The following is a 14,273-nucleotide window of genomic DNA, read 5'->3' on the forward strand; positions in this document are numbered from 1 at the left end:
CACACACACACACACACACACACACACTCACACACACACTCACCTCGCAGCTTCCAGAAGTTCATCCTTCTTGTATTCGCCTAAAAGAAATACACTCAAGATTAAAAGACTAGCATTTCAAACACATTATCGACCCTGCATTCAAACCTTCACTGAGTTTATTCTGGTATTTAAACTAACTTTTATGCAAGCTGAGTTACACACACATTGATCTATTCAGACATTTTAGGTCAGCTGCACCAACACTTTCCATTCATGAGCATTAATTTCTTTACAGAGTCTGCACTCTTTTACAGAAGCACTACAGAAGTGTTTTATACAGCAATTATTCTGTAGAGCACTCGTGTCTGACTCTAGGCCTGTGGGCTAAATGTGGCCAACAGGTGACTTACTTGGCTGACAATTAAAATTTTTTATATCAACAGTAAGCTTTAAAATTTATGATTCAACACAACAAAATAAACACATTTAAAAAGGTATAAGATCATAACACTGATCCAACTCCTTTGGCTTTGAGTAACTGTGAACCCCTGAACATGAATAGCCCTACTACTGTCTCTTAAAGACAGCAATGGTCATAAACTACATCTCTCATAATGCCTGATGATTATAGCTGAAACAATTCCACAAATAATTTGAGTAATTTGAATACTAAAACTCCTCGAGGCATATTACCAGAGGAAAAACATTTTTTCTTTTTCTTGTTAACAGCAGAAGATGAAAAAAAAAGGATGTTCACGTGCTCACAAATCTACTTCTGCTTTCTGAGCGCAGCACTACATTTTCAGCAACAAGCGAAAGCTCACACTGTACGGCAGGCCATTTTAACATCTGAAATTATGACTAGACACATTTGTTATCTGAGATATGTTTAATTATATTTTGACTAGTGAAAATACCTACTTGAGATATTCTCTAATTACAATCTGACTAGTATAAATGATGTCAGGATTACCATTAAGATGTATGGAGGCTCCAACTCAAGATATAAATGTATTTTTAGATATGAGAGAGGTTATAAGGTTCAACTAATAATAATAATAATAATAATAATAATAATAATAATAATAATATAATGCAAAACAAATAGCAGACCTTCTCAGGTTCTGCATTTTTTTTAATCTCCATGCGCTTTTAATAAATACTCGGAATGTGTCTGATGTCAATCATCGTTGTTTTCAACATAAACATATCAAATTGAGGTTTTTAATCAAACTGTTACAGTGCTCTTTATGCTTTCCATATTCTAACTGCACAGTTTTGTAATAGATTTTTAAAATTCAACCACTTTCAAGAATTTCAAGCACCCGTATGAATCCTGTTAATCTAATCTCCTCCCTAATCAGCACACTCTGTCTGCCTAGGTCCATAATTTTGAGCTGCACACAGAAATCCCATGAATGCTTGTGGACTGGACCAGAACGTTAGCTTTAACAGTATATCCTCATTTATTTTAACATGTCTATATAACAAAGACTGAAACATGCTGACAAGAATGATAAAATTATATGAATTTTAAGACCAAAGCAGTTAATAAATGGTTTAATGTTCGAACACATTATGACCTCAGACACCGTCACTGTCTTCTCTGTAATTTCACAGAAAATGTGAAACATCATCTTCACACAGTAACATTCAGTAGTTGTTTTTTTTTAGATGAGCAGAAACTGTCAGCAGCAGAGGATTTAAACTGCAGATTAAAGCAAACAGGGGAAAAACTGAACCAGTTTGAGTGACTTACACGACCCCAGTGTCAAATTTAACAAAGACCCCGTGCTGCACAATGTGAGAAAATCCTGTCATCACATTACTAAATACTGTAATGATAATCAATTCAGGTGTGGCAATCCCATTTTGTAATCATGATGCTCACAACATTTCATTTAGTCAGCTATCTTACTGACAGGTAATCAATGATTTAATTTTTTACTTTATGTTATGGAGATAATTGTCAAATTAACTTTTGTATTATAAAATGAATATGGTCTAGTTTAAACTTACACTATACTTATACTTTCTTAGCCTGGCCCTTGCCTTCCTACGCAGCTTCACTCAATTCTAGTTTCCCTTCTCCGCTCCGTCTGGGATTTCTCCCATTGAGATGGATTTCGCTGGCAGATTTTTAGCCGGGCCTGTCAGAGAACAGAACATCAATTTTGTGCGCAGTGTCTGCTTGTAGTTTATTTTACCTGAGCCAGAGAACAGAAGGAGGAGTTTTGAACGACGTCGATGTTCTGCGCATTGTCTGCTAGTTATTTTAAGCATACGGCAGAGAAGGAAGAGAATGAAGCCAGTCTGTGTTAATAAGGCTTCCAAATTAAAATAAATTTGTCTGACAAAGCAGCAGCTCTCATTTACAGTCGTCTCVTTCGGCTCGGTATATTTCTCCTCTCAGTAGGGTTGTTTACAGCACATGTGATTTCCGGTTAGCTTCTTAGCTTAGCCTCCTTCACACCGACAACACACACATGCTTCAGCAGAGGCCACGCCTCCTGCAAGAATCGATTCTTTATGCATCAAGTCTAGACCTTTGTACAAAGCAAAGTGAAAAACAGGGTCTGGTTTAAACCAGGCTAATACTTTATAATTACTTTAAAAAAAGAGATGATTGAAAAAGCTGAACACATGCTGTTAGGTTTATCAAAATTAAGCTAATGACTTTACTGTGATTTTCAATCCTACATTCTGATGTGTTACATTTAACTCGTTTGCGAGGAATTTATGCCATAACTTTTAAAAATGGCAAGAGACTGCTCTTTACTTAAACATGAGATTGTAACAGCAACAGTTTTGGTGAATATTTTAGAAACACTCATGTGTGGAACAATTATTTAGGTGAAACATTTATTCAGTGTGAGGGGACTGACCTGTAAGAACAGCCTTGGCTGAAGGATCAGCAAGATCCAGGGCCGATTTGCCATCGGTGTTGCGAATGTTTGGATCAGCTCCATGCTGGAGTAACACTGAATGAGAAGGAGAGATCAGTTATAATTAACTTTAGTTAAAGGGCTATTGTTATTCATATATCGCCTTCTATCACTCAACGTGCCAAGCATTACTAAAAGACTGATGACTCGACAAAAACCTGACAAATGAACGGCAGGGGTACCTGTCAGCATCCTCAAATTTAAAAAAACAACATACCTCAAGATTATATTTTCATATTCACACATTTTCCAGTACTGAAACTAGTGATACACGAGCAAAATGGGAAAAAAAATCCTTAAAAGATGTATTTTCAACTTTTTAAATAAAAACACCAAGGATCCTTACCTATACAAACATCTATTTTTCCTTTGATGGCTGCCTCATGTAATGGGGTGTAGTTCCAGTTGTCTCTGGCGTTTGGATCTGCACCTTGACACAAAAGGAGGCTGACGACCTCTGCATGTCCGAAGGAGCAGGCGTTGTGCAGAGGTATGAGACCTCCATCGTCCCTGGCGTGAACATTAGCTCCTGTCTGCAGGAGATGCTCGACCACATCTTTTCTCCCAAAACCTATAAGAAGCATCGACACATTTTTACTTTTCTCTCCAAGAATGTAGCAGGCAGGCAGACTAACGTTTGACAGTCAACGCCACATAAAATCATTTCAGTACCATTACACACACACACACACACACACAAATAATAATAATACAATATCAGTACAAATAAAAGTGTGTTTTGTCTCTTTCCGTTAGAAAAAAGCTCTACAAGCTTCCTTGGATTTTTTATTTGTTATAGTCAAATATAAAAATAAACCTCAAATAAACATTTTCTGCAGATAAACTGTCTTAATTGGGCCTTAAGGGTTTTATATTTATGTTTCTGTGTCAGTTTGGTTTAAAACCTTCTTAGTCCTGCTCTCTTTGGCTGAACCGTGGCTACTGCTGTTGAATTTTTCTATTGGTTAAACGGCACAACTCCTGTGTTTGTGTATAAAAGCCTCACTCTGTAAAGCGAACACTGCGATGAAAGCTTGTTACTGTGAAAAATCTTCCTCTGCTGTGACACAACCTGCATTTGTAGATTACAATATAATCTGCGTCTTACCACGGTTGTATCCACGCTGCTGCATAATTTTAGTCAATCTTTGTGCAGGTAAAGTTTGTTTTTATTTCCCTCTCTGCCCAAATATAAAACAGGACTTGAGGAAAAACCCACAGAGTTTAAATCTAGTGTTTTGATTTAGGAAACCCTCAGCTTGGAAGTAAGAAAGGGGTGTTTTGAGGGATAAATAGTTTAACTTTACCTTAATTATAAAATAATGAGCTACCTATTCCACAAAATCTCATAATTTTAAAGCAAATGAACTTCTGAAAAATCACTATACGTTTTACAGCTCAAGTTAATCCATCAATATCAAGTCATTAACTATAAATAAGTTTCTAACTTGTTGGATTTTAAAATTCTGTTATATTAGAATATTTACACACTTGTAAGATCCTTGTTTAAATTAATGTTGTATAAAGGTTGTTTTATACTCCATTTAAAAGTAAAAAGAATTATCTTGTGTGACGAAAACATAATTTTGTTCCTGCTGTAAATTTTTTCTGGTCCTTCTTGACATAAAGCCTGGGCCAAACGTTTTCCTCACATGAGTATGCACACTGCGTGATCGGTCAGAAGTTGACCTTCCTGCAGCTTCTGCAGACAGATGCTGAGATGGAGTCTCTGTTGTGCATTTCTGACAAGTTCACACAGTAATTTGTCAACTTTAAAGACGAGAAAAAAAGGGAGTCTTGTTAATCTGGTTAACCGAACACTGTAAGAGTCCAGACACTATTCAGTCCTGAGATTGCCTGACGGAGCACAGCAGAGGTACAAAATTTATCTTGCTTGACACTTTGTATCCATAATATCCTTCTGTTAATTTAATGTGAAATGCTTGTAGTCTTTTAGATTTTCATTGTTTGACTGTTTTGATGTGATGTGGTGAAATGTTTTTATTAGAAACTATACCTAGAAGGAAAAATAAAGAAAAGTAAGGACGTTTGTGTTTGGTAGATTATTTTTTTGCTGTAACAATGCTTTAAAAAATCTTACACCAGGCACCTGAGTGTCAGCACCTGGGGGGTACTAGAAGCTCAAAGCTGTGTCAATAGTAACAGCAAAATAAGCTAATTTTTCTTATGCACAATCCACCTATTCAAATCTATTGCTAACCTCACAAATACATGTTCCTTATAAATGTGGCACCATTTAAAAAGGCAATTTAACAAGCTTTCCATCCATCATCTATACTCGCTTCTTCTTTTAACAGGTACTAAAAAGAATGAACACATAACCCCGGTCCTCGCTTCTCTCCACTGGCTTCCTGTTCACCTGAGAAATGATTTTAAGTTTTTATTGTTGGCTTTTAAAGCCTTTAATGGTTTGGTCTCATCATATTTATGTGATCTTCTTAACATCTACACTCCAGTCAGAGCACTCAGGTCTACCAACCAGTTTCTGTTAGACGTTCCTAGATCCAAACTGAAATCTAGAGGTGACCTGGCTTTTGTAATAGCTGCTCCAGTCTGCCTCTTGCAATTCCGTCAGCAGAGACTATTGAGGCTTTTAAATTTTTGCTGAAGACCCATCTTTTTTCTTTGGATTTTGATTAAGACCGAGTTGGAGGTTCAGTTAGAGCTTTGTATAACGTATATTATAGTGTGTTTCTGTATTTGTATCTATTATTTGGGTACCACTTTACAATAAGGCTCCCCTTATAGATGGCTTATTAATAAGTTGTTAATTCATCTGTAAACACTTTATAAACCATTAGTGTTTATTATGCTTTATATTTGTAAATATTATATTATTGTGTTATACATATCCACAATTATCAAAGGGAGTCTTATTGTAAGTGTAAAATAGTGCACTATTTATAAAGCTCCCTTATGGCATTAATACACATTTATTAGTCATTAATAAATAGTGTACTACGTTTTACACTTTACAATAAGATTCCCTTTGATAATTGTGGTTATGTATAATGCAGCAATGAAGTACAATATTATATGTAAAATTTGTGTTGATGTAGATGTATGTAATATGTACATGAACAGATTTGTCACTATTTGGCAAGAAACTGGACAGTTATGTCTCTTTCTCGTCCTTAAGTAATGCATAATAAACACCTAAGTGTTTACAGATGAATTAATAACCTAACTATTTAAAAGCCATCTATAAAGGGGAGCTTTATTGTAAAGTGGTACCATTATTTGTTTTTCTTTTGATACAAGTCTTGACTGAACTGTAAAGCACTTTGGTCAGCCTTTGTTGTTTTAATGTGCTATACAAATAAATTTGACATTGACATTCTTTACAGGGTCATGGGGGTCACTGGTGCCCATTTCCAGCARTTATTGTGCGAGGGGCAGGGTACAACCTGGACAGGTCGCAAGTCCATCACAGGTTTTCCAGTGGCATACAATTTGTCAAGAAGCATTGTTACAATAAAAATTAATCTACTAAACACAAATTTCCTTACTTTTTGTGCTGTTTAGTTTAAAAAGTAATAACAAAGAGGAATACATAATAATTACAGGTCTTCAAGACATTTTCCAAGTAAACTGTTTATATGAACTATTATTTAAAAAATAAGTGAAATTTAAGTCTTTGTGTTAACATTTTGACACAACATGTCAAAATTGATCATCATTTTTCAAAATGCTATTATATTAGGGGTGGGGGAGTTGGCTCTTGATCAGGTTTTTAATTTTGGCCCCTTGTAAAATGAAGTTTGACCTCTCTAGATTAAAGTCACACAGCTTTAATGAGATGTTAAAAGGATGTGTATAGCTGGAGATCTAAGGTTTAAATATTCCAGAGCAAAATGCCAGTCAGTTGAATTTGTGGCAAAAACCTTTTATTAAAAAAAAGGTCCCAGTATCTCGTTTGGAGTGTTTTGTTATACCTGCACCACATCAGCTCAGAGGTTAGCACAGTTGCTTCACAGCAAGAAGGTCTTGGGTTCAATTCCCTGTTCAGCTCGAGTCTGTGTGGAGTTTACAGGTTTCTCTTGTGCTTGTGTGGGTTTTCTCCAGGTACTCCTGATTTCCACTCACAATCCAAAAATCCTGCATGTTACCTTCAGGCCCAGGCCTCCCTTACAAAACAGATCTGTAATCTCAATGGGATTTACCCAGTTAAACCAAGCAGGGGTAGACATAAGGATATTTAACCTGGTCGTCTGCAAAACATTGATTTTGGTTGTCCAAAAGAATCTCAAGAAAAATGTAATTTAACAAGTGTATTGTTCTGTAGACAAAGTTTATTATATATAATTGTTCTCAGTCAGCCAGGTTGACAAGATCTGCGTGTATAAAACTTCCTCATTCTCTTCTTTGAAATAGAGTGTTTAAGGCTCAGGGATAAAGCAGCAAAAATATTGCTAATAAAATCTAGAGGTTACCCAACATTCATAAACTTCTTTCTGCTCATAGGTCAAATATTTTCACTTAAATAGGAGTATACTGTGTACATGACCTTATTATAAGTTACAGTTTAGTGTTCTGTTCGGCCTTACGAAGTTTTTTCTCCTTTTCATTTTTATAAATGAAGAACACCCGCGACAGAGAACTTTAATCAAGGTCTTTTTTTTTCTTTCTTGGCTGTCCACCGGACAACCAGGAGATATGATCTGGTTGTCCAAAATGAAAATAAGTAGTCTCGGACAACCTAAACAATAAAGATGTCTATCCCTGCCAAGTTATACCAAGCTTTAAGTCTGTTAAGTGAAATTCAATTATATCTACCTCCATACTAATTGTTTAAATAGTCATTATAAATGTAAGCAGATGATTTCATTAGACTTAAAGCTTGTTATGTTTGTTTTGATTCCACTCATTCCTGCATGTTTTGGTTTACTTAAACCACACTGAAGGTTTATGTTTAATCTAATATATTATGTCTAATGTGGTCTAACGAAAAATGTTTACAAAGATGGATAAACAAAACGAGCAAGCGAGCATCAAAACAGCAATTGCTAATTATAGTGTTGAATGTAAACGGAGTTGTGTGCGTTAGCTTGTGATGCTAATAACATAGCCATGCTAACGCTGTTAGCTTAGCTCATCCTTACCCGCAGCGAAATGAAGAGGAGTCGATTTTCGACCAGCCATGTCCTTCGCATTTACATTCACCGAATCCACAAGTCGTTTTACCCGGGACACATCGCCGTTTCGGCAGGCCTCAAACAATTCCCTGAACGCCCCGCCGACACCACTGCTACCGTCGGTGGGACTGGTTGCTCCAGAGCCGGGGGTAGAGACGCTGCTGCCTCCGCCTGAGGTTGTCGTAGTGGAGCTTGCGCTGCTCGCCAGGATCGTAGCTGGCAGGTCCGGGGAGGCCAAAGCCATCTCGATCCCTCCGCTACATTCCCTCTCGTTCTCCGACGAGCCTACGGCCGGGGACGGTAAAGCCATAGACGGTGAGGCCGGCGAAGCGCCCGAAAGAGAGTTGTTTCTCGGCGGAGATTGTAATGTAGTCTGCTGCTGCTGCTGCGAGGAGCGACGAGACACCGCCATTACAGCAGCTCTGCTGGCCACAATAAAAACTGATCTTCCTTTCCGGTGAAAGTGCTCGTGTTTCCTGTCAGCTGCCTGCCTGTTCACACACAGAGGGACACTTCTGTTCTGTGGATTAATCATCCCGTGTTACCCAAAACACCGCGACCCCTTTACTCTTCTCAAGAAAATTATTCCTTTTTGGGGTTTTTTTCTCATGGTTTTGTTTTAAAAAGTTTCAGCCTTTTCTGATATGAGTAAAATGCGTCAATTAGTTGTGCATGATTGTAAATCAAACTGTCTGTTCAACCAGAGGTGATTTCTTAATGCTAAAACAAAGGTCTGACGCACGTTTTTCATTTAATATATACAAATAATATTAAAAATGTTTTTTGTTTTTGCCACGAAGGACACATGATGAGAGAATGCCCAGAGTCTGAACTACTATGGACCCTGTATGGAGCTTCCCATGTGGAATCTGGATTGTCCACAGAAAATCTTTCTGATGGACAAAAGGGCAACACTACAGGGGTCCACGTGAGATATCTGTAGGGTAAACCCAATGTTGCATTTAACAATATACCCAAGGTGCACACAAGTACAACCCCTGGCAAAAAGTATGGAATCACCAGGCTTGGATGAGCACTCATTCAGACATTTCATTCTGTAAAACAAACTCAGATCAAAAACATGATACAGTAATAAGGTCATTCCAAAGTGCAACTTGTTGGCTTTCAGGAACACTCAAAGAAATGAAGAGAAAACATTGTGGAAGTCAGTGAATGTTACTTTTATTGACCAAGCACGGAAAAAATATGGAATCACTCAATTCTGAGGAAAATGTATAGAATCACTCAAATTGGAGGTAGAAAATAAGGACACACCCAGTCAATTCCCTTTCCCTAAATGGACACATGCCTCAGATTAGATCTGCTCGTTAGTCTGCAGTTAAAAACACCTGCAGTCATGACACCTTGGAGGACTGCTGGACGAAGTGGAGTGGCAAGAACCATGGCTCCAACAAGAGAAATGTCYCTTGAAACAAAAGAGAGGATTGTGAAACTTCTTGAAGAAGGTAACTCTTCATTCATGGTTGCTAAAGATGTGGGCTGTTCACAGTCAGCTGTATCCAAGATATGGACCAAATACAAACAGCATGGAATGGTTGTTAAAGCCAAGCGTACTGGTAGACCAAGAAAGACATCAAAGCGTCAAGACAAACAACTTAAGGCCATTTGTCTTGAAAACCGAAAAAGTGCAACTAAACAGATGAAGCATAAATGGGAGTAAGCTGGAGCCAATGTATGTGACCGAAACGTAAGAAATAGTTAAAGGAAATGGGATTTCAATACAGGAAAGCTAAAAGAAAACCATCATTGACACCTAAACAAAAAAGAACAAGACWNYARTGGGCTAAGGAGAGGCAATCATGGACTGTGGATGACTGGATGAAAGTTATCTTCAGTGATGAGTCAAGAATCTGCATTGGACAAGGTGATGATGCTGGAACTTTTGTTTGGTGCCGTTCCAGTGAGATTTATGAAGAGGACTGCCTGAAGAAAACAACCAAATTTCCACAGTCCTTGATGATATGGGGCTGCATGTCAGGCAAAGGCACTGGGGACATGACTGTGGTTAATTCTTCAGTGCACAAGTTTACATAGACATTTTGGACAGTTTTCTCATTCTTTCAATTGAACAGACGTTTGGAGGTGATGCAATAATTTTCCAAGATGGCAATGCATTGTGCCATAGGGCAAAAAATTGAAGGCATTCCTTGGAGAAAGATGCATTCAGTCGATGTCATGGCCTGCAAATAGTCCAGATCTCAACCCAATTGAAAACCTGTGGTGGAAATTGAAATATGCCCGTCTATGCAACTTCTTTGGGCTACTTATTTTAAGTCCCACCCCATCTAGTGGGAAAATGCCATTACATTCCCACGTGTCTGCAATCAACCCACCTGTCCTGCATTCAGCAACCACCTTCGCATTACTAATGCTGTGTTCCAGTTGCAGCAAAACTTGACATTGTGAAGTCGACTGACATCAGTTCAGAGTTGAAAGTGGTCCAGTTTCCAGCATTTTCAATAGTTTCTCTGATGGAATGCAACAATAGCACTCAATGCAAAATTTTAAGTGTATAGTTGGTGTCAAAACATTTCACCAAATAATTGCCATGAAGTACTGACTTAATGTAAGGTAAACAACACAGAACTGTAAAGGTAAAGATGTTCACTCTATTGATGCAAGGAGCAGTTATGTTCAAAAGATTTCACTCTAACTTGGGTTGCTCGACTTTTGTGTTGCACCGACTTGCTGGCTTTAGTTTGTAATTCATGTAAAAGCCAAGATTTGTCCAAACTGCCTGTGGACTTTACTGTATTTTGGAAGGCAGCTATGCTGACCACTATACCACCAATGCACACGACTTTACTGTATTTTGGATTCAATATCGTAATGACACATATCCAGTGGTGGGCAGCACTAATCTACAAATTAGTTCCACTAGCCCTAAAACACTAACTCAAATTTTTAGGTCCCCTAATTTTAAAGCACTTAAAGGTTTAGGAAAAGCTGATTCTAAAGCACTAAAATAACCCAGTCAAGCCATGGACATTCTTCAACAGACAACATGAGTCACATATTGTCATGTTGCTCTCTTAAGACTTACCATTGACATTCCACAGCTGTATTTGGGTTCATATATTGTCAATATGTCACCTAGTGGATAAGTGACACATATGAACAAAATGTATGACAGCTTTCACCTTCAGTTGTTAACATTAATGTTGATCAACAACATTTATAGACAGTGGTGGGCACCAGCAGTGATGGCTCTAGCCATTTTGCTGCCCTAGGCGAGTTGAAGCACACCCCCACCGCCCACTATGTCGCACCCACCCAATTTGAACCCCTAAAAACAAGTTTTGACAGTGTAAGGTACTATGGTAAACTTAGATTTATTTGCTTTCCCAGAAAGCAAATAAATAACAACATTCATATCAACATGTATGGATTGTCCGTAAGTTATAAGGATTTTACGTCATTTTGCAGGTATACAGACGTATAGAGCAATCTTATGGATTTTTTTCAAATCTTAGATTTTTTTCAAAACCTCATTTTCAAATTTATCTAACGTCAGAGCCTGTAGGATGATTTAAAAAATAATAAATAACATTAAATAGCCATCTTTCAACCTGTTCTGCTGGTAGAAATAAGTTTTGAACTTCATTATAGTTTTTTAAGACAAAGCTAATTGAAAGGGGCGCTTAGCAGAGTTACAACCAGGGATTACAAATAATTACCTTTTTCTTCTGCAGTTCAGCACACCCTCCAGCAGATGGCGCTCTAGGCGACTGCTAGTTCGCCTATGCCAAGAGCCGGCTCTGGGCAACAGTCTGCTAAAGTGCAAATCCACTAATTGCGGACCTAAATATTTCGTTTGCGCTTTAGCGGTCATACTAATTTTTATAATTCATTAGTGTATTTGCGCTTTCTAAAATTAAAATGCAGTACCGCTAATAACTAATTATCTACCAGTCATTATTTTGAACAGCGGCAGGTATGGCTGTCAATGAATCACAACAACACACGTGATCTGTCTAACAGCACCCCTCCCGGAAAAACACGCTTATTGGAAAGGTATACATCCTTGCTGAGTGTTATGGTGAACGGGGATGGATATAAAATCCATATGAGCAGAGGCCTCCTAAGTGGGCCAATTGCTCTCCCCAAAAAGACACTAGTCTTCATTCAAACCTTCTCGTCCCTCGGATGGACACAAGGTTAGAAACACTCAGTGTTCTGAGCTTCTCAGGGTCCATAAAGGGGTACCCAAGAATGTTTTTCCTTTGACCACTCAGAGCCAGGCAGTGGCCTAAGTAGTGCAAAGAGGTCTCTAATTCAATGCCACAAGCATCATACAGACTATTGTCATGGATTCCCATCACCATTTTGTGGCAGTTGAGCAGATTGTGYCCAGTTAGGACTCCAACCAGTGTACTTAGAGTTTTCCTTGACAGGGAGATGAGAGCTTTCCCAWACCTTAGATTTGGGCTGTTAATCAGTTCCCGTGCCTGTCTACAGTCTGTCAGCTCCCTCCAGCGGATTGAGTGTTGACGTCTAATCCAGGCCTGTAGGACAGTCCCACAGACTGTTGTTGAGGAGGCTCTGGTCTTTTGAAGTGAGCCTGACTGCCAGCTTTTGCGAGGTAGTCAGCTCTCTCGTTACCATAAATGCCAGTATGTCCTGGTACCCATTTAACAGTAACGCTGTTATCTCTCCCCAGTTGGTTGACTGCTTCGGCACACTCCCAAGCCAGTAATGACGCAAAGTGTGGCCCTCAGAGAGCTTTAATAGCAGCTTGGCTATCTGTTAGGATGAAAATTTCCTTCTGTGTACACTAAAGGTCTTTGAGAGATGCCACACACTGGTGGATTGCATATATCTCAGCTTGAGATACAGTTGCAAAACAACCTAGTGGGTATTTATGCTCTCTCTTACTATGGTTGTGCAAAATAAGCACCCCTGCACCTACTGACCTCTTCAGAAGGGATCCATCTGTAAAACAGTAGAAATGATTGGGAGACATGTCCATCATAGAGAGGTTAATCCAGACAGACCTGTCTTCAATCTCTGTCTTAAAACTTGGTTCAAAATTGCATTTTTGACCATTCTGTCCCCAGGTCCTACAGTTACTGGAACAGCAACAACTGCCCATTCCCAGATTCTAGTGTGCTGTGAGTCAGATGGGTTTTTCCACCTACCAGACTGGCATAGCCTTACTGCACTGGATGCGGCCTCCCCTAAGACATGTAAATCTAGTGGAGCCAGGTCCAGTAGGACTTCCATGGCTGCTGTGGGTGTTGTTCTAATGGAACCTGTGATGCTCAGGCAGGCTATTCGTTGCACATGGGTGAGCATCACTCTTGCCACCCCAACTTGGACTTGAACCCACCACACTAAAGAAGCATAGCATAGCCTGGGGTGGACTATGGCTGTGTAGATCCACCTGATAACCTTTGGGGTAGCACCCCAACAACTACCTGCAATTCTACGGCACTGGTGTAGGCGCATTGCTGCCTTCTTACAGTTTTCATTTACATGTCTTTTCCAGTTAAGCTTCCTGTCTAGATAGACATCCAATAATTTAACTGACTCTGATGGGGAGAGTTCTACACCCTCCAACTTTGGAGGTGAGTACCCCTTCCTTGACATCTTATGAGTGAAAAGAACCAATTCTGTCTTGTTTGGATCGACACAAAGTTCCTGCTCCAGGCACCATCTGGATACTATGTTTAGTCCCCTCTGCATTAGGTTACATACAGTACCCAGGCAGAAGCCTTCTATAAGTATGACCAAGTCATCTGCATACCCTTGTGTATGGAGTCTAGATCCATTCAACTCATTTAGTAAGCTGTCGACAACCAAGAGCCAACACAGGGGCGAGATTACTCCTCCCTGTGGACAGCCCCGTCTGAGGTTTACGGTTATCGAGCAGTCCCCCAGAGTTGAAGATGCTTTCCTTGTCTGAAGCATGAAAATGAGGCAACACAGATGTTAGGGAAATATATATTAGGGTTTTTAGCAACTGTTTTAATAGAGATACAATTTATTTCAAGAACACCACTTAAAACTTCCCTTTAAGGCATGGGATCTACTACAGATGAGGAAAGAGACAAATCAATCCAGATTACAAATGTTTTTATTTACTAATCTAAAATCAAGTCTATTTATGCTAAAAGCTCACACACACACACACACACACACACACACACACACACACACACACACACAC

General features: G+C 38.9%; 1 protein-coding gene across 2 annotated transcripts in view; it reads right to left on the bottom strand.

Moving 5' to 3' along the window:
• LOC106529502 (tankyrase-1) overlaps positions 1–8,544 on the bottom strand; it is a 25,173-nt gene extending 16,629 nt beyond the window's left edge. For both annotated transcript variants that reach the window (XM_014024953.1, XM_014024952.1), the window contains exons 1-4: positions 8,051–8,544; positions 3,274–3,498; positions 2,868–2,963; positions 44–80 (exon numbers count right to left, since the gene is read on the bottom strand). In XM_014024953.1, the coding sequence (XP_013880407.1) occupies positions 44–80; positions 2,868–2,963; positions 3,274–3,498; positions 8,051–8,495 (803 nt within the window). In that variant the 5' untranslated portion in view covers positions 8,496–8,544. The remainder of the gene's footprint in view (positions 1–43; positions 81–2,867; positions 2,964–3,273; positions 3,499–8,050) is intronic.
• Positions 8,545–14,273: the final 5,729 nt, after the last annotated feature.

This window comes from Austrofundulus limnaeus, unplaced genomic scaffold (genome assembly GCF_001266775.1).
Source record: "Austrofundulus limnaeus strain Quisiro unplaced genomic scaffold, Austrofundulus_limnaeus-1.0 Scaffold449, whole genome shotgun sequence".
Lineage (NCBI taxonomy): Eukaryota > Metazoa > Chordata > Actinopteri > Cyprinodontiformes > Rivulidae > Austrofundulus > Austrofundulus limnaeus.